General features: G+C 50.3%; 2 protein-coding genes across 2 annotated transcripts; one reads left to right on the forward strand and one right to left on the reverse strand.

Moving 5' to 3' along the window:
* Window positions 1-357: 357 nt before the first annotated feature.
* On the reverse strand, window positions 358-3,111 carry hpdl (4-hydroxyphenylpyruvate dioxygenase-like). The gene is made up of 5 exons (XM_030340192.1): window positions 1,836-3,111; window positions 1,578-1,744; window positions 1,340-1,491; window positions 1,119-1,234; window positions 358-968 (listed from the first exon to the last, which is right to left on the reverse strand). Exons 1-5 carry the CDS (start codon window positions 2,528-2,530, stop codon window positions 773-775), a joined length of 1,326 nt encoding a protein of 441 aa, XP_030196052.1. The 5' UTR covers window positions 2,531-3,111; the 3' UTR covers window positions 358-772.
* Window positions 3,112-3,554: 443 nt separating this feature from the next.
* On the forward strand, window positions 3,555-18,743 carry zranb1a (zinc finger, RAN-binding domain containing 1a). Its single transcript, XM_030340191.1, has 10 exons — window positions 3,555-3,809; window positions 4,305-5,199; window positions 9,611-9,798; window positions 10,827-10,980; window positions 12,144-12,215; window positions 13,489-13,687; window positions 14,139-14,259; window positions 16,311-16,440; window positions 17,292-17,521; window positions 18,012-18,743. Exons 2-10 carry the CDS (start codon window positions 4,329-4,331, stop codon window positions 18,225-18,227), a joined length of 2,181 nt encoding a protein of 726 aa, XP_030196051.1. The 5' UTR covers window positions 3,555-3,809; window positions 4,305-4,328; the 3' UTR covers window positions 18,228-18,743.
* The last annotated feature ends 1,455 nt before the right edge of the window (window positions 18,744-20,198 follow it).

The following is a 20,198-nucleotide window of genomic DNA, read 5'->3' on the forward strand; positions in this document are numbered from 1 at the left end:
GCCCATTATGGCACATCTCCCCTAATCCCTGGAAGGTCAGATCCCTTGATCTGTGATCCTGCTGGAGTTTTGTTTCCTGCTCCTAAAAGACCCACGGTTTAGCGGATGTCGTATAAAGTGGTCTGTGAAGTCCTATGAGATTAGGGGATATACAAATATAATTGATTTGACTTAATAATTGTTCTATTACCCATCAAATATAAATGATCCTTTTTGCCTCGTGTTTATGAGCTCACAGAAGGAATACCGGTCTCAACCCCCGTGTATTGATTTAGCTCCAAGGTCAGAGTAGCATTGACTGCCCAGGGGTTTTTCAAGGACCAAGACAATTGATGTATTTCAGGGAGGACGAAGAAATGTGCCTGTTGTTGCAAAATGTATTTCATTTCATATTTCAGTTTTTAAATGTTTACATTTTCAGCATGTGTTATTTGATATTCACATTTTTTTTTAATATATATCTATAATTAAGTTTTGTGAACAGTGGAACGGCACATATTTTGATTCAGTCATACATTATGGTCCATAAATGTTACATTTATGCATGTTACTACATTCTGATTTAATTTGAAGTGCTTTAACAGGAGTGTATTCTACCTTCTGAAACCATAAATAACAGCAGAAGCTGACTTTTCAGTGCTATTTGTTTCATAAAAATTTCTCATAACCATACGACATAGAAACCCTTACATTCATCATTAGATAAATAAAAAAAACGTGAAGATAAATACAAATAAAATAACGATATCAGTAGTACAGGTCAGAGTCGTCGTCAATGATGGCCGCTCTTAGCATCGGGGCTGTTCTGCGCTGACGCCTCCTTCTCCTTCTCCATGTTGGCCTGTACGGCCTTCCACAGAGCTCGGATGTTCCCCTCCCCGAAGCCACTGGCCCCCCGTCGCTCTATGAGCTCCAGGAAGAACGTTTCCTCCTCAAATACATGTTTGGTGAACAACTGGAGTAGGTACCTGTGGCAGGAAGAGGCAGGACACCAGAGATCAACAAACTATACACACACAGGTCATGCAGTACCGTTCGTTGTCATTAGCTCGGCCACTCTGAACATAGAGAACAGCACTGTGTGTTTGGGTTTGAGATATTGTCGGTGTATCGCTCACCTGTTTTCCGCGGTTTGGTCCCGGGCGTCGTGGCGCATGTCTGTGTCCAGGAGGATCCCATGCTGGGCCAGCCTCTCTGGCCGTTGGCCGGCCGCCTCGATCTCCTGCCGTTTGACCTGTGCCCGAGTACAAGCAGGATGTGAGGGCCCGGGAAGAGTCTCCGATAGAATGACCATGTGTGAGACATTATGAGCAGCAGCAGCAGCAGTCCTCTTACAAACCTCTGTGTAGTAGGTGGGGGGTGGAGAGAAGAACTGCACACCGGCTTCAGCCATCGCATGCGCAGTAGAAACAATATCGTCTGTGTACAAGCCAATGTGCTGGATCCCCGGTCCCCCGTGCTGCGTCAAGAAGGTGTCCAGCTGGTTGCTTCCTGAAAACGAACGCACTCATCTGATCATGCAGGCACACACACACACGATCAAACACACACACACACTAGAAGAAACAAGGTCTTACCTTGCCCCGGTAGGGATTCTGCAACCACAAATTTGCATTCTGGTTCTTTCTTATCCGTGAAGGAAAACTTCATGCCAGCCTCGCCACATTTCCAGTATTCCATGGCAGTGAGCCTCAGCCCAATGCCATCTCCATTCAAGACAAAACCCTCGCCCTCATCTTCATTACTACAGAAGAGACGGGAAGGCAACAGTGGCATGACGGAAGAACAGGACGTAGAAATCGATTCACCTTTAGTGACGCATTGAGATCCCTTACCTGTCAAGGAGAAACCTCTTGAAACCAAAGCACCTATCATACCACTGCATGACCTGGGACGTGGTATTCGTCGGACAAGCATACGTTATGTGATCAAAATGTGACACTGTACCAGACTTGTCAGAGTCAGCCACACTGGTGCTCAAATTTGTAATGTGATTAAACCCAGGTAGGAAGTTCCCTTCGTATTTAGTCCTGTCAATGAGCGTGTGGCAGACATTGCCCACGATCGATTTAACGACGGTGTAGCTGACAGCTCCCCCGCTGTCCTGCACCACAGTCGGCGGGACCAGCAGGTCGCATCCCTGGTCCAGGAGAGCCTTGAATGACCTCTCCACGTCCTGCACCTCGAAACACACATTGCAGACAGTGTCGACCGAGTAGGGGGTCTCGACATCATATAGACATCCCTGAGGATGGCCGTTTTCGCTGTTGTTGTGCAGGTTGTTGTACAAGTCAGTGGGCTGGTCCTGCAGGTCTCGCGTTTCCCCATTCAATGTCAGACCGCTCTTAAGAGGTCTCTCGTTCACCAAGAACACCGCCGCTCCTCTCCTGAACGCAAACTGTCTCACATCGTCGGTATGTCTCGCTGCAAATAAATCAAATTTCAGCTTTGAAACCAGATAATTTGCTATGTTGCCCACATGGGAAACATGTAGTGATATGTGATGCAACCGGCTCAAGCAGGCCGCCATGTTTCTCTGACGCGTCAGAGCAAGGAGGAGGTGTGTTGATAAAGTACCGTAATGACCCGAACAGAATACGACGGGAAATGCGTCTGAAAAAGTGGGGTCCTCTTATATTCGGGGTCTAGACTTTTAAATGTCAAGATACATTCACAACTGTATTGTGAACTACATTCACAATACATTTAATTGGAACAACCCCATCTGGTTCCATAATGCTGATTCCCTTTCCCTGTCAGAGCTGGGGCCCCAACAGTTACCGTAATTGCAGAGAAAGTGTTTTTGTTTGGGTTGCAAGGTCATTCTCCCTAAAGCCTTGCTCGCACACTGCAACAGAGGCATTCCTTAGTAGACAGCTGATTGCCGTCACTGTATAGTGATTAAGTTCCGGACTAGATCTTAGCGGAGGTTCTTTTTCCGCAGTGTGATTGTCTCTCTTGCTTTTTTTATCTTCACACTTATTTGTTATACCTATGAGTAATTTCAAATACAAATATTTTCTTTATTAAAAACAAATTTGATCACGAAATATTTTTTTAGATAGGTAAATAGAGGGGGTCGTCCAAATGTAACATGGACTGAATAAAAGTTCCCCCATACAACCATCTGTTTCTCCCCCCCCCCCCCCCCCACCCCCCCATATAGGAGGCTCAAATAATAAATAATAATAAATTAGAATGAATAATAATAAAGTGATACAAAATATGTATGTCGATAATAGAGATACTTCAGTATATTTAGCAAAACAACAAATCCTCCGCGTATTCAAAAAAGGGAACGGTATTATTAAACCCCAGTATGTCATCTGCCTTTCCATATGATCAGGATAATAATAACCCCTATAATATTAATCGCAGCGTGTGTCCAACCAAGCCTCAACCAATCAAATTTCGAGCTGATCCAGAGGGTCAGCCAATCACAGGGGCGAGCTGAGCAAGCGGATCAGCAAATCACAGTGCGAGGTAAGCCAGAAGATCAGCCACTCACAGGGCGAGCTGCGCCAGAGGACTCGTGACGTTGCTTTGCTAGGCTCTATTTTGTCTCCGCCCCTCGTTTGTGTTTCCATCGCCGCCATTAAAAACAGAAACCATGTAAACCAGTGAGTGATTGGGGTCAACAACAACACCGTTCTTCGAGATTCTTCGAGATTCCTCGGATTCGTGGGTTATATGTCGCACAGCCAGTCATGTGAACGCGTAAAGGAGCGGATGTAACCTGGGCTGGATGCGTAAGAGAGCAGACAGCTGCAGGTTTGTTGTGGTCTGAACTGCAGCCAGCAGCATAACCAGTAAGTTTCCATTTTGTACCTAGTGATAATCCTTCCAACGACTCTCTTTGGTGGATATAGCTGTAGTTGTAGTAAATTTGCAATTGCGTCTGAATTATTGTTTCTGTTTGTCTGTCTTGGCTTGTTGTGGTGGTTATAATGCCTTGCTCCATGTCGTAACACAGCAGCTATGAGGAGCTATACTGCATTCCCCTCCATGATGTGGTCCACAAGACAGAGGAGGTGGTGGTGGTGGTGGTGGTGGGGCGATCATTTCGTCAATCCACATTCTTTCAAAAAAACCTTCACTCTTGAAAATGTCGACAACCCTCCAGCCAAGTTGTTTTACAAAGTCCATGTCATTGGGTGTTCACAATAGTCCATCCACCAACCCCGCCAGCTTAAGTAACAAAAAAAAGAAATTAATTGCCATTATGTGCCTCTAGTTTTTGTTGAAAGGTCAAACAAAGGCATTTCCGTGAGCTTACTATTTGTGGATCGTCACATTTGTTACAGCCTGCCCATCTGGAAGGATCCGCCATGACAGAACAGAGAATGAAGTGGGACTGCGACTACTGCACCTATGAGAACTGGCCCTCTGCAATCAAGTGCACCATGTGTCACGCACAGAGGACCAGTGGTCCTATCATCACAGAGGAATCCCACATTGGCAGCCCCAGTGTGGACCCAGCTGTGGGCTGGGGCCCCCCCAGAACTGAGATCTGTAGTAGCAGTGGTGGTGGTGGTGGTGGTGGAGGTGGTAGCCTTCTCATCTGCCCAGACTCCAGTGCCAGGCCCCGCGTCAGACCCACCAGCACCACCGAGACCACCAACAAGTGGTCGTGTCAGGTGTGCACCTACTTGAACTGGCCCCGGGCTATCCGCTGCACGCAGTGTTTGACCCAGCGTCGCAGGGCCTCCACCCCCCAGATCTTGGACTCCAACGCGGGCTGCCACTCGATCTCGATACTGCAGCCCCCCACCCTGGACCCCTGCGAGGAGTACAACGACCGCAACCGACGCCACACCAGACAGTCGCACTGGACTTGCGCGACGTGCACGTACCAGAACTGGCCCAAGACCCTCAAGTGTCTGGGCTGCGACCAGCCCAGGCCCAACAACCTGGAGTCGATACAGCGCTGTGAGGCGGACGAGACGCCGGCCATCATCAACGAGCAGGACGAGACCACGTGGAGGCTGGGGGGGGACAGCGGGGGCAGCCAGGGGCAGAGGCGGCCCCCCCCTCCCTCCCCGCGATGGGAGGCCGAGGTCAGCACGGACTTCCAGAGGATAGAGCTGGCGGCGGGTGGCGGGAGCAGGCGGGACGAGCGGGAGGTGGACTTCAAGAAGCAGAAGCAGCTCAGGAACCGCATCAGGAAAACCGACTGGCGGTTTCTCAACGCGTGCGCCGGTGAGTCTCTTTCGGAACGTAGGGTAAGGGGTTGTGTCTGCCCTTTCTGAATCATCCTGTTTGATAACCGCCACGGCATTCCCTTTCTTGTAATTCATTTTGCTGATTTAATGAATGGGATCGCCGAACACGACACTACATTAGTACTGAAGCTCTGCCTTGCCCCTCTGCTCTGGTGTTTAAACTGAAGCTCAACGCTTCTGGCTTGGATCATTAGTTTGAAGTCCACATCTTCCATATAGTCTGTTTGTTTACACAGTAGGTCACTGTGGACGTCTGCTAAATGCTAACTATGATCAATTAGCTTTGGTTAGGAACAGGTTATATCAGGGCCTTGCAGTGCTTTTCGCCTGCTTAGTTGCCATAGAAGTTGGCGGTGGACTAGCTGGTGGAACCACCCAAACCTCCAGTTATTGTCCCTCATTGACCCCGGAACCATCTTGTCTATTGTGGCAGTGGAAGGTTTGTATTGCCCTTCATGATGTCATTTGATTTGATGGCATTGTGGAACACCCTATAGCCTAGCGGCGATAGCTCCATTGTTTGGGTCCGGAGGCTACGGCTTCGGCTTCCTGCTTGGATTGTTACTGTTTAGCTGAGGAGCGTACTCGGCCTGGAGTGACCAGTGTTAATCATTGGTGTAAACACCTTTTCTATTTTGGTGTTCAACGCTTGAATTCCTTCAGCCTTCTATTCATATCCAGCAGTAACATGTAAGCGGTCAACATTGCAGTCCTATTCCACTATAGTAGAATGAACGTTAGGGATGCAGTTCTCCGCCGTCTCCCCGGCTGGCCTCAGTTTACACGAGACCAACCAAAAACAGCGGCCACCGCAGCGTAGGTCCCGCTGAAGCAGGGTTTAATGAAGACACACGGCCCGCTAAGTGGCTTCTAGCGGGAATCCGATCCGTCCAGACCCCCACGCACTGAAAGGCCTTTTGGTGTGCAGTCCGTCATCGCGACCGAGCGGTCCTTTCGCAGGGTGAAGGGGTGCCGTCTGGGCAACAGAGAGGGAGAGAGAGAGGGGAGGACGGACAGAGGGGGAGAGAGGGATAGACCTGTTAACAGTAGTGCCCTATATGCTGAGACAAGCACTGTGGTGGCAAAAAATAGCCGTGACGAAGAGTCGTACGCACCGACACAAAAAAAAACGTCAACAAACCAACATAACAGAATCTGAGAACAGCATGTGTCGGAGATCAGGCTGACCTTTAGCTCAGACAGCCGTCGCTGCGTCTCCTGTGCTCGGGGCTAAAGAGGAATAGATACTGTTGCCTTCGCGACAGCAGAGCGGTCAATCACCTGTGGTCTACATTTTGTCCCACATAGCTCCAACCGCCTCTACCACAGTGCGGTTTCTATGTCTTATTACAAACGCACGCCATAGGTTTACTATGTGTAATATCTTTTTATTATTGCGGTCTAACCTGAGACCGTTAGGACTTTTGGGAAGTTCTGGGGCCCTTTGCTTCCCAGTGAAATGGTGGTGGGTTTGTTGTTGTTGTCGATGAAGGAAATGACAGTCGGATCCCATGACTCAGTATGGACAAAAGCAGTACTTCCTCAGACGTCTGTAAGCTGTTCCAAGGGAACTGAGATTTTCCCACAATATTTCTTTGTATTATTTATCAGAAAGACACATTTTTCACCGCAGCTTATTGAGGTCAGGTGACCAGAGGCATCCTATAGATTGCCGTCTCCCTCCCCAAAAGGAAGCAGATGCTGCTTGGGTAATATTGTTCTTTTGTTAGATTAAAGCAACACATGCGCTGAGAGACAATGCCTCCTCCCGAGAAGAATGGCAGTTTGGATCATAACATTGCCTGAATCGTTCCATGTTTTATGATGCTCATGAAGAGCTATACAAGAGGTGTATTGAGGGAAAGACTGATGGGCCGTATTCAACCATATTGGCATTGGTTCAATCTGTGTTCTGCTATCTTGGTAGTGCAACTGAACTGAATGCGGAGTTCCACTTTCAGTTCGACCACCCAGGGTCGCAAAATCCCAAGAAGGAACTCGACCAATACTAGGAATTTCAGTTGAAAGCGAAATGTTTTTGCAACCAGTTCTTCAGAAGCGATGTCGTCACTCTTCACCAACTGCTATTTTTAACCGCTTTCCAGCCATCACTTAGATCAAACTAATTGAGGTCATTTAGTCGGCGTCTAGTTGAGGGATACAAAATCGAGCTCAGCCCTACGCAACCCTTCAGCATTATATAAACATAAGCTCCCTGCTGCAGCCCTAATCCCTGTCATATTTAACTTTTATGACTGGGGGGGGATTGCAAAATATCCCCCCCCACCCCCCAATCATGGTCCAAGGAGAAGGTGGGGGCTCTTGGCCGGCCCCTGCTCCTGCCATGGTCAAGGTGACATGCCGGAGTGTGTTTATGAAACTGGTCCGCACCGCTGTGTGAAACCACCGTCTACCCCCACCACCGTCTACCCCCACCACCGTCTACCCCCACCACCGTCTACCCCCACCACCGTCACCCCCACCACCGTCACCCCCACCACCGTCACCCTACATGTGAACGATGTGGTGGTGACTGGTCGAGGTTGAGGTTGAGGTTTGTGTGTGTGGGGGGGGGGTTAATGTGCACAAAGCGCCAACCGCTTGAAAGAGCAGTTGGCGGGTCAGTCACTGCGTTGCTGTTTGCCCCAGCCTCTCATGCTCTGAGCTTGCCTTCCAGTCTCCTCCAACGCTAGGCTCCCATTCTGGGGACGACAACAACAATACCTGCTGTCGTTTGCCCCACGCGGGTCTCTGTCTCTCTCTCTCTCTGACTCTCTCTCTGTCTGTCTCTCTCTGTCTCTCTGTAAAGGGCCACTAGCGAATAAGCGATCGATGCCAAGGTCTTAGACTCTCACTCCTTCATTTCTGTCATGGTTAGCACTAGGGATGCACCGAAATGAAAATTCTTGGCGGAAACCGAATATACTGAAACAGTTGGCCAAAAGCCGAAACCGAATACCGAATGTGTCTTTTGCTATTTTTCATTCATTTTGCTTTAATTTTTCACCATTGCATAAATCAAACAATTAAATGTCCTTTATAAACTTTTTTGTCTTGCTTTTCAATTAAAAAAATCAACTACAAATTTGATACAAAATATTTCTTTAATACTGAACGTTTTGTAACAATCCAGCAGACCTTATAGCAAGAATTTAAGGACAATGTACCTTTAAATAAATTAGTAAAACAATTCATTTTTTTGTATTTTTCTTCTTTAATGAAAAATAAAAATGTTCCGTGGATTTTTTTTCGGCCTTTTTACTCCTTCGGCCGAAACCGAAAATTATGTTTTGGGCCATTTTCGGCCGAACATTTTCGGTGGCCGAATATTCAGTGCATCCCTAGTTAGCACCTCTGTCACTCCGGATGTCTCTGTCCCGGTCTCTGACTGGGTGTCATAGGGGTCTTTTTTCATTCTAGCGGATGCAGTGATTGCTGACATTGACTTCCAGCCTCATGACATGCAGTGCATGGGGCTTCAACGATCCGCACAAGCTGTCTGTTATGTCCTTTCTTATCATCACTCTCGCTCTCTCTCTCGCGCGCGCGCTCGCTCGTCTGGAGACGGACCAAGAGACAGCCTTGGTTTATCTCCCTTGACCGCAGCACTCATCCCCGTCTTGAAAAATAAGGAATGGAGTCTTTAGGCTGATGAGTTGAAGGCCGAGGTTGATGAATGTATTCTGACTCTGTCAGCATTGCAGCGTTGGATTAGATGGTACACATTTGGAGCTTCTTAACAAGAGGCCGGTCTCTGCAGTGCATCAATCCTGATGTACAAGACTTGGCATTCTGTGAGAATTAATTAGAAAACACATTTCGACTGATTATCAAAACATATGATGGATTGCCGTTAATTAAAAATCCTGCCTCCTCTAAAGGAATTCCATATCATTTTAGTCCATGCTAATTATAATGTTCTGTGTAATGCGATTTGTCATTTTGTCTTTGCTCTATAAGGCTTATGGATTATTATAATGAAAGATCAGTCCGTCACCAAAACATAATTGCAGACCAGCCTCTCAAACACAATGATGACACGTAAACCTGCAGATAAACCGACCCTATATCTTACTAATACAACTACCTCTGTGTCTGTGTCTGTCTGTGTTTGTCTTTCTCTCTTTGTGATTATCTATGTCTCTCTGTGTGAGTCTGTCTCTGTGTCTGTCCGTCTCTCTCTCTGTGTCTGTCCGTCTCTCTCTGTGTCTGTCGGTCTCTCTCTCCGTGTCTGTCTCTCTCTCTCTCTCTGTGTCTGTCCATCTCTCTCTGTGTCTGTCCTTCTCTGTGTCTGCCCGTCTCTCTCTCTCTCTCTGTGTCTCTCTCTCTGTGTCTCTCGCTCTCTCTCTCGTGTGTGTGTGTGTGTGTGTGTGTGTGTGGCGGTCCAGGCGTGGTGGAGGGCGACCTGGCGGCGGTGGAGGCCTACAAGGCGTCCGGCGGGGACATCGCCCGGCAGCTGACGGCCGACGAGGTCCGCCTCCTGAACCGCTCGTCGGCCTTCGGCGCCGGCTTCACGCTGGTGCACCTCGCCATCCGCTTCCAGAGGCAGGACATGCTGGCCGTGCTGCTCACCGAGGTGTGTGCACACAGCGCACACAAACACACACACACACACACCGCCACCAACACACCACACTTTATCATCAGTCGTCTTCCTCTCAAAACGGGGTGCGTGCGTGTGTGTGTAACCTGGGCAACAGGATTAAAAAAGGATTGATTATATCCACTGTTGAATGTAACACACACACACACACACACACACACACACACACACACACACACACACACACACACACACACACACACACACACACACACACACACACACACTACCCCCCCCCCTCTCTGACGGGAAGGGATGAGTTAATTGATTCTGCCCGTCTCTGATCGTATCTCTGCTAAGGCCGGGCACAAACAGTATGTAACAGTGGCTGCATCGTCCAGGGGATGTGTGCTTTACGGCTTAGCCCGTGGATTAACTGGGCTCACATCTTGCCCTCGGGTCCCTAATGGACACGATGCTCCACGGCCGCGACGCACCACGAACCAGGCATGCCCGCAGTGCTCCCACGGTGCATTATGCGTCCATTATAAGCTCACAATGAGACGGGGTTGATCTCCCACCTTCTAATCTGCACCGATTGAACAGTCAACCGATTTTGTGCTGCAAAAAATGGCTATAGTCGACCACGGCTTACATCTCGTAACCCCCTGAGGAACGCTGCAGGAGTTCAACCTCCCACAGGTTTTCATTACCATTTGGTCTACGAATGCTTGCCTCGTGGCATTATCGCCTCAGACACATTTTACGGTTCATCTCGTATCTCGCGAAAAAATGCCAGACTCAAATGGATGACTTCAGCAGAGAATGATTACGGAATGTCAACGGCACTCTGATTGGTTTAGGACGTAGCCAATGAGTCACAGTGAGTCAGCATCATCGGGCGATTAGAGTTAGATTAGATTACAATATGGCCCACCTATGACTTTATGGCCATTATGCCATGAGGCTAAAGACGCGTATCGACGTCCCACCCTGGACCGGCCACCGTAACCCGGCCTGTCCTAACATGAGCTTGTGCCCCCCCCCCCCCCCCCCCCAAGGTGAGCCAGCATGCGGCCAAATGCATCCCGCCCATGGTGTGTCCCGAGCTGACGGAGCAGATCCGCCGGGAGATCGCCTCCTCCCTGCACCAGCGCAAGGGAGACTTCGCCTGCTACTTCCTGTCCGAGCTGGTCACCTTCACGCTGCCTGCAGGTAACCCCAACTCCTCCCCCAACTCCTCCCCCAACTCCTCCCCCAACTCCTCCCCCAACTCCTCCTCCAACTCCTCCCCCAACTCCACCCCCAACTGAACCACCAACACCAACAACTCACCAACAACTCCTTCACCTCCTCCACAAACACCACCGCCTCCACCATCACCACCACCCTCTCCACCACCACCCTCTCCACCACCACCGCCCAGCTCCATCAACACCACCACCCACTCCAGCAATCTCACCGCAAACCCCAAACCATCTTCACTTTAAACAATGAATTATATTTCATATCACTTAGAAGTTATTGCATCAATGAGCGGCCCTTTACTCTTAGCAGCCAGTCAGGATAAGGACTGACTTTATGTGGCCAAAGTCACTTTTTATGGCACACTCTAAATCCGCGGAGAGACATCAGTGCGCCATCTCTACAAATGTTATGAGCCAATCATGTCGTGTCTATCGAATAGTTTTCCTCCAAACAACATCAGTACGGCGCCCTTGATGGAGTGAGCCCTAACGTGTTTGAGTACGTGAGGCAGACTCTGCTGCACTGTATTGTAATGTCGCGGTTTAACAACGGGGACGTGGTTGTCATCGGAGTAGCCATTTGTAGGTCGTCGACACATCCTTTTGGTGTGTTTATTGTTCGGGAACAAAACCACAGTCTAACTCAGAAGTTTGTTCTCGCTTCATCTTTCATTTTTAGTTTTTCCTTTCTCTTTCTCTTCCTCTTTTGGTCCGTCTTTTTCTTTCTCTTCTTCTCCTCTCTCTCTCTCTCTCTCTCCCTCCTACTCCTTTTTACGAGAATAATTCTCTCTTGTCCGTCAACCTCGCGCTGCTCTTTCTAAAGTCTGTAGCACACACACACACACACACACACACACACACACACACACACACACACACACACACACACACACACACACACACACACACACACACACACACACACACACACACACACACACACACACACACACACAGCTGGTTTACAGTGCTGTCCATTGATGAGATGTCACCCTCTGACCGGCCGGGGCAGCCTTCGTCCCCGCTGTGAGACTGTGGCCGCCCTGTGCTCCGCGCGCTGGCCACCGCCGGACGGGGAGGTGGTGGGAGGAGGGGAAAGGTCACTGACGCGGCGCTCCGCTCTCTCCCCAGACATCGAGGACCTGCCCCCCGCCGTGCAGGAGAAGCTGTTTGATGAGGTGCTGGACCGAGACGTGCAGAAAGGTACGGCAGAGTGCTCCCCGGCCAGCAGACTCCTACCAGCCTCTGCTGTGTGTGTGTGTGTGTGTGTGTGTGTGTGTGTGTGTGTGTGTGTGTGTGTGTGTGTGTGTGTGTGTGTGTGTGTGTGTGTGTGTGTGTGTGTGTGTGTGTGTGTGTGTGTGTGTGTTCTGCTCCACTGATGTTGAATAAGAACATCTGTGGAGTCTAATTAATGAATTAATTGAAGTGGCTCGTTTCACTACTGCTACTCGTGTACCAGTGTCACACGCTGCTGGTGTAAGCATGCGTAGGGGGGGCTGCTATGTGTGTGCACCATTGTCTGGCATTAGTTTGTTTACAACATTATGTAAATCTGGTCCGGGGGGGGGCTGGGAGCTAAATGGAGAACTGCAGAGGACAGGATCATTCTCATGGGGGGAGGGGGAAGGACAATGTCTCCCTTTATCAGCCCTACGCCTGCCCCCCCCCCCACCCCCTTCGTTCTTGACGAGGTGTCTTGTTTAATAGTTGGGACACAAGTCATGTGGTGCAACAGTGTTGAGTGTTGTAACAGCGGCCCGTTTCCTCCACTTGTCTGTCATAAGCATCATTATCAAGGCTCCCTTGTGAATTTCCTGGCTGTATTATTATTCTTATTATTATGTATTCTTATGTATTTTTATGTCACTTGGAGGTAGAGCCCATACTGATATTAGGGTGTATAATATCGGCCGATATTCAAATTAGAGATTCACTGCCTTTATTATCGATGAATGGATAGATATCTCAATCCTGGTATCCTTGGGACTGCTGCTCCCCCTCCAGCAATGCTTCTGGCCACAGCGACATCACAGTAAAACCAAGAGCTAAACGATCCAATGACCTGTAGCACGGGGACGAGCTGCCAACCGTCACACAGAACATGATGTCAATCCGTTAATGGGGGGGGCGGCTTCACGTGGATGTGCTCAGTGAAAGGATTCAGAGGTTCAACCACCACCGTAGAGGATTTATAAAGGGGTGATAACGGTGTGGAAAAATGGACACCCGTGCTACAGTTTTCGTATCAGGAAAGACATACACCGATGTTTGTGTGATAAAACCGGCCAACCGATGTATAGGTCAGGCTGTACTTTGGAGTATGTTGGTGAGCGAAGGTTTCGAACATGCAACACCTGACTACAGAGCACCCACCAAGTTGTTCATCGGTACGCCGTGCAAACCCATTTTATTACACGTTTCATGTATTCACGACGTTGAACCGGAACCACCCCGTGTGTGTTCTCCCCGGTCCCAGAGCTGGAGGAGGAGTCGCCGGTCATCAACTGGTCGCTGGAGCTCAGCACGCGCCTGGACAGCCGTCTGTACGCCCTGTGGAACCGCTCGGCCGGGGACTGCCTGCTGGACTCTGTGCTGCAGGCCACCTGGGGCATCTACGACAAGGACTCGGTGCTGCGCAAGACGCTGCACGACTGCCTGCACGACTGCTCCCACTGGTGAGCCCGCCGCCGCCGCCGGGGTCGCGCTGTCCGAGGACATGACCTGTATGTCCCGCCTCTTGTTCGCCCCGGGTGAGAGTGGCGGGCCAGCGAACCAGTCAGACACGGGGGGGCGCTGGCTGGGAGACGGAGGGGTTACGCTTCCTGATCAAACCACTGCCAGGGGACTCTTCGGGCCGTGCCCCGTGATCGATGTCTATTTAAGGATCATGCGTGTGTGATTCATACGTGACTCTCTCGCTATCGTACTTCATTCCATGTAGATGAGTGGGAGTTGGAAACCACTGTCTGAGCGTTTCCAACCAATTCTGCACAGTCTGTGATTCTAAGCTGGGGTTCCCCGTGTGTGTGTGTGTGTGTGTGTGTGTGTGTGTGTGTGTGTGTGTGTGTGTGTGTGTGTGTGTGTGTGTGTGTGTGTGTGTGTGTGTGTGTGTGTGTGTGTGTGCAGGTTCTACACGCGCTGGAAGGAGTGGGAGTCGTGGTACTCCCAGAGCTTCGGGCTCCACTTCTCCCTGCAGGAGGAGCAGTGGCAGGAGGACTGGGCCTTCATCCTCTCCCTGGCCAGCCAGGTACCCTGGGGGGGGGGTTGGGGACTAGATCCGGGACAATAGGGGGGGGGGGGGGGAACACTCCTAACACGCATACTCTCTTACACACTGTCTCTCAAACCCCCACACACGCACTCTCTCTCTCTCTCAAACCTTCACATTCAAACACGCACCCTCCCTCTCAAACACACACATTCAAATCTCTCTCTCTCTCTCTCGCGCTCTCGCTCTCGCGCGCGCATGTGCGCGCGCGCATTAAATCTCACTCAGTAATTCGTACATTCATTCACTCACGCACTCAAACAAGTGTGTTACGGAACACACTAATCCAACGTGGCCATCGAGGTGTTTTTTCCAACCATTAGAGTCAGAACTACCAACACTGGTTGCTCGGTTATTCCGGGGCTCGGAGGGTGAAGGGTAGCGGTGCGAAGCACACGACATGCGCCGTTCCTTTTCCACCACGACCACTGACGCACGGAACCTGCCCCTGCTTCAGTCAGGTTTATGCAGAGTCAGGGGGACACACACACACACACACACACACACACACACACACACACACACACACACACACACACACACACACACACACACACACACACACACACACACACACACACACACACACACACACACACACACACACACACACACACACACACACACCGGTATTTTTAGCCGCGTGCTTGGGACCGGATCACCCGAGACGAGGGATAATGCCTTGCACGTGAACAGGGGACAAAGTCAGCTCAAGGGCGGCAGAGCTGAGAAGGTCTTGGGGGTGGGGGGGGGGTCCAGGGTCCAGGATTGAAGGTGTTTTATTGACGGAGTATGGGGTACTGACAGAACCCGGGGACGATATGTAAAAAAATAAATAAATAATTCGTTAAATGAAGACGTGGCGGCTAGGAGAACCACGACGAGGGAGAGAACTCAAAGATACACCTGACTGACTCAAAGGACACCCCAGATGCATTACAGGCCGATGGGGCGTGTGAGAACCACTGGAGGATTAGCATGGGGATGGTTGGAGTGTTGTGGGTGGAGACACGGGGGGGGGGGCTGGGGTCATCGTGGTGTCGGGGGCGTATTGCATAATCTCAAGTCTCAAGGCAGACTGTGGTGTCGGGGGCGTATTGCATAATCTCGAGTCTCAAGGCCGACTGTTGCAGCATTAGCCCGTCCGACCCGTGACCGGGGATTACAGAAGTGTAGCCAGCGGTCAGACGCACCACGCGCAACATAAACACACAGCCAGGGTCAGGGCCAGAGCCAGGCACCCATTAGACACACTGGGCCAACTACTGCCCAGTGGGCACACAGGGCAGCCCTGACACGCCCACTGGGATGTCCCTAAAATATATATGGCATAATATCAGCCCTTTGACTGGATGATTGCATTACGCAATTGTGTGTGTGTGTACTTTAAGTTCCTCTTTCCAACACCCCTCTACCGCATGTTGTCACTTCTGCTTAAAGACGATAAAACGGCAGATGATAAAACCATACAGAGATCGCGAAGCGTTGTCACGTGTCACGTGAACGCCACTCAACCGTGAGACGTTGTCGTTGCCCAACGACTCGGGTGTAGACGACGACACTCTCGCAATGAATCGCAGATGTCATGAGTCAGTGAGGCCATGGGTTTAATAAAACGCAGTTGGCGGATTCGAATGACCACAAATATTGGACTAATTATCGTAGAATCCTATGGCGAAATGCGTTCGTCCAGGCTGTTTGAACATCTGCCCACACCTGTGTTTTAGTGACATCACAAGTGCGAGTGTCCACCTGGATGTATGACGGATAGATTAGCAGCGTCTGCTACAGTCCACTGGGACGGCTGGTAGACCGATCAATCCAGCGTGCATCTATGGACCACGCCCACTTGGGATGTCACTAAAACACAGGAAAAGGCTGATTTTCAAAATGGCTTGCAACGACTAATCGCAATCACACCCGTTGGCGTAACATCCCCCCCTTTAACTCCACCCCATGTCCATCTGTATACTGACCGTGTGTGTGTGTGTGTGTGTGTGTGTGTGTGTGTGTGTGTGTGTCTCTTGCAGCCAGGGGCCAGCCTCGAGCAGACGCACATCTTCGTCCTGGCCCACATCCTGCGACGGCCCATCATCGTGTACGGCATCAAGTACTACAAGAGCTTCCGCGGGGAAACGCTGGGCTACACCCGCTTCCAAGGTCAGTAGTCTGTCGTTTCAAGGTCAGTGGTCTGGGCTTCAAGGTCGGCCGCCTACTTGGGGTGTCGGAGGAGGAGCCGTTGTAGAAATGGCACCGCCGTGACCGTTTGTGAGTGTCTTTGGCCGGCTTCACGGTCACCGCACTGCAGGATTTCATTTTTTTTTAAATGAAATTTTTAGGGCAGTAATTCAGTCCTATTTTTGACTTGTCACATCTTGGGCCCAGCAAGCTGTCAGCGGGCTGCAGAGTGAGTAGGATGTTTTACTTACTGCAGCGCTGTCGCTCGGTGTTGGACAGACTCTAGGAGTTTGTCTTCCTGAACGGTATTCTAACGCACATATTGTAAATAGTCATACTTGTGATTGACCTTCGTTATAGGATTAGCATCGTTTTTTTTTAGCACGTACTGTAGCAGTATTGTAGCAGCTTTACTGACCGCTTTCTTGCATTATGAACCCTAATTCTCTGTCTGTCTCATTTGTAACTCCTTTGTAGAAATTATTTATTACTCCTCTAACAATACTTTATTACTCCTCTACAAATACTGTATTACTCTTCTAAAATACTTTATTATTCCTGTATGAATAGCATATTACTCCTCTACAAATACTTTATTACTGTTCTTCAAACCCTTCAATGCCCTTCTTCAAATACACCTGTAGGAATAGCTTATTACTCCTCAAAAAATACTTTATTACTCTTCTAAAATACTTTATGACTCCTGTAGGATTAGCTTATTACATCGTTTTAGCAGTCTCTCCCCTGCCCCCTGCCATGTCATCCTGCCTTCCCATTGGTCCAAACCCCCCGGCCCTGTGTCTGATTGGCTGTGGCCGGCCCCGCCCCCCCAGGTGTGTACCTGCCGCTGCTGTGGGAGCAGTCATTCTGCTGGAAGAGCCCCATCGCGCTGGGCTACACGCGGGGCCACTTCTCCGCCCTGGTGGCCGCCGAGAACGACGGCTACGACAACCGCGGCGCCGGCGCCAACTTGGACACGGACGACGACGTCACCGTCACCTTCCTGCCGCTGGTGGACAGCGACAGGAAGCTGCTGCACGTCCACTTCCTGTCGGCGCAAGAGGTCGGGAACACGCCTCTGAATATGATTTTAGTTTAGTGAATTGTGCCTTGTTTAAATATAAATTCATTTTTTATATTTTGATGATTGTAGGATTTAGTATAGAACATTTAGTGCTACGAAAACAATTCTGACCATTTTGCGGAAATATTGGTTTAGGCTGCACTAATTCAAATTTTGTTCTCTTATTTTTCTCCGTCAGCATTTTGTGTCGTTTGTTTTTAAAGAAAAGGAAAAAAAACTGTCAATAGTTAGTATAATAATCTATAAAGTAAATTAGTATAATTGTACCATTGACCTTCTGTAACACATGTCCTCAGTGCTTCAATGCGATCCCTAACCAGCTGTGTCTGTGTGTCTGTGTGTCCGTGTGTCTGTGTCTGTGTGTCCGTGTGTCTGTCCGTGTGTCTGTGTGTCTGTGTGTCCGTGTGTCTGTCCGTGTGTCTGTGTCTGTCCGTCCGTGTGTCTGTGTGTCCGTGTGTCCGTCCGTCAGATGGGCAACGAGGAGCAGCAGGAGAAGCTGCTGCGGCAGTGGCTGGACTGCTGCGTGACGGAGGGCGGGCTGCTGGCCGCGCTGCAGAAGAGCTCCCGCCGCCGCAGCCCGCCGCTCGTCACCCAGATGGTGGAGCGCTGGCTGGACCGCTACCGCCACGCCCACCCCCGCACCCCCCTCTCCGACGGGGAGGACGAGGACGACGAGGACGAGTGAGGGGCCCGGATAGAGAGGGAGGGGGGGGGGGGGGGGGGGGGGGGGGGGGGAGAGAGGGAGATGGAGGGAGAGAGATAAGCTGTCATAACGGAAAACCAGGAGAGAGGCGACGAGGACGACGAGTGTTTTCCAGAGACCTGCTGCCGGTGTTTGGCTCCTCCCAGCCGTACCCCCCCCTCCCCATGTGGGTCGGCTCCCGGCCGTACCCCTCCCCCCCCCCCCCCCCCGCCGCACCACCCCCTCCTCTGTGGGGGTCTCCACGAGCACTAAGGAGACGGAGAGATCGAGGACTTGCGTAAAGGACTGGCCACTCCCACCTCCTGCCACGTCAACAGAGACAGCTGCTTAGTGGTGGGGCGGTGGGGGTGATGGGGATGGGGGTGGTGGGGATGGGGGTGATGTTGGGGGGGGGGGGGGGATTGGGGGGTGATGGGGTCGGCGGAACTCCATGAGACTTGAAACTGTTGCCGGGTAAAGACGGAGTGGCTTTCGTTTTTTTTTTTTTGTTGTTTTTTTCATCCTTTTTCCCCCCGATTCTGTAAAAGTTGTGATGCTGCATGTGTGGATCCGGGACATCAGGAGAAAGCAAACGGTGACTTCACCCTCTCACACCCTTCCCCCCCCCCCCCCCCCCCCCCCCCGCCCTATACCCCACAGCAGGTACCTGCTGCCCCCCCCCCCCACCCCCCTCCCCCTCTTCCCATAAAGTCTTCACACTTCAGCCATACTTGATGTTAGGACAATAACTACAGTTGCAATGCTAGGTCACAGGTAGCTACTAGCCCACATAGGACATATATCAATATATATATTTAAGGATATTCCGAAAACGGCACTTGGTGGCAAAACTTAATTAAGAAAGTGTGTGCGTGTGTGTGTGTGTGTGTGAACCATGTATCCGTGTGTGTGTGTGTGTGTGTGTGTGTGTGTGTGTGTGTGTGTGTGTGTGTGTGTGTGTGTGTGTGTGCGCTCAGTGTGTGTTTTATTAAGGCTTAAAGATCATCTATTTTTCCGATTGTGAACTCCCTTTTCGTTTGAGCCTTGTTTCAGAGCCGTCGGCGGCCGGGTTGTATTTAATGACGTAGGGCCGTGTGTGAGGAGAGGACTGCTGTATCATCTACACCTGCTGGCCCCTCGCTTCTTCTTTCTGTTTGACGCCTTTGTACTGAGGAACCTGTTGAAACCAGAATAAACGGCGTGCTCCTGGGAAGGCCGCGGCCATGTTTACCGTCGTTGTGGTTGTTTGCTTCTGCCGTGCTATGTCATAAGCTAGGCTACGTCATGGCTAGCCTACGTCATAAGCTAGGCTATGTCATGGATGGGCTGTGTCATGGCTAGCTAGGCTAACGATGTAAATTAATTTCTCCTATGCTTTATTTAGACCACATGATTGACCCTTGCATCAGGACCTCATTGGACCACACATCTACACATTGAGTGGTCAACCCTACACCACCATATACAGTCTTATGGGTTTGAGATAAGTCGGACACTACAAACCTCTTTGCCACTGTGCCCTAGCCTAGACAGACCGAAGTCTGACCCGGGTAGGCGTGGCTTATTTTCCACTCGATATAAACGCAATGTTTACGTGTGTTTGTGAGAGACTGGAGCTTCATGAACCAGCTCCAGATTGCCTGCTCCTCTACCTTGTGTCTCTGAATAAAGCAAGTGTTGAACATTTACCACTCGCCGAGTCAAACCTAGCCCGAAACGATACCACAAGATTAAAAAGGAAGTTCCATCAATAGCTAGGTCATAGGTTTTAATATTAGCATACTTCTGTGAAGTAGAACGTTACATTTTGAGGAGTGGTTGACGGTATTTGGCGTTGAAGTGCGGGGAAATGAACGTCCAAATGCTCCTTTCTAAGGAGCTGGTTAACATCGAGCTGAGCTCCCGGTCGTCCTGCTCTTAGTTGAGTGTTCCCTGTGCATTTGGGTCACTGCAGCCTTTATGGCCTTTGAATGG

This window comes from Gadus morhua, chromosome 18 (assembly GCF_902167405.1).
Source record: "Gadus morhua chromosome 18, gadMor3.0, whole genome shotgun sequence".
Lineage (NCBI taxonomy): Eukaryota > Metazoa > Chordata > Actinopteri > Gadiformes > Gadidae > Gadus > Gadus morhua.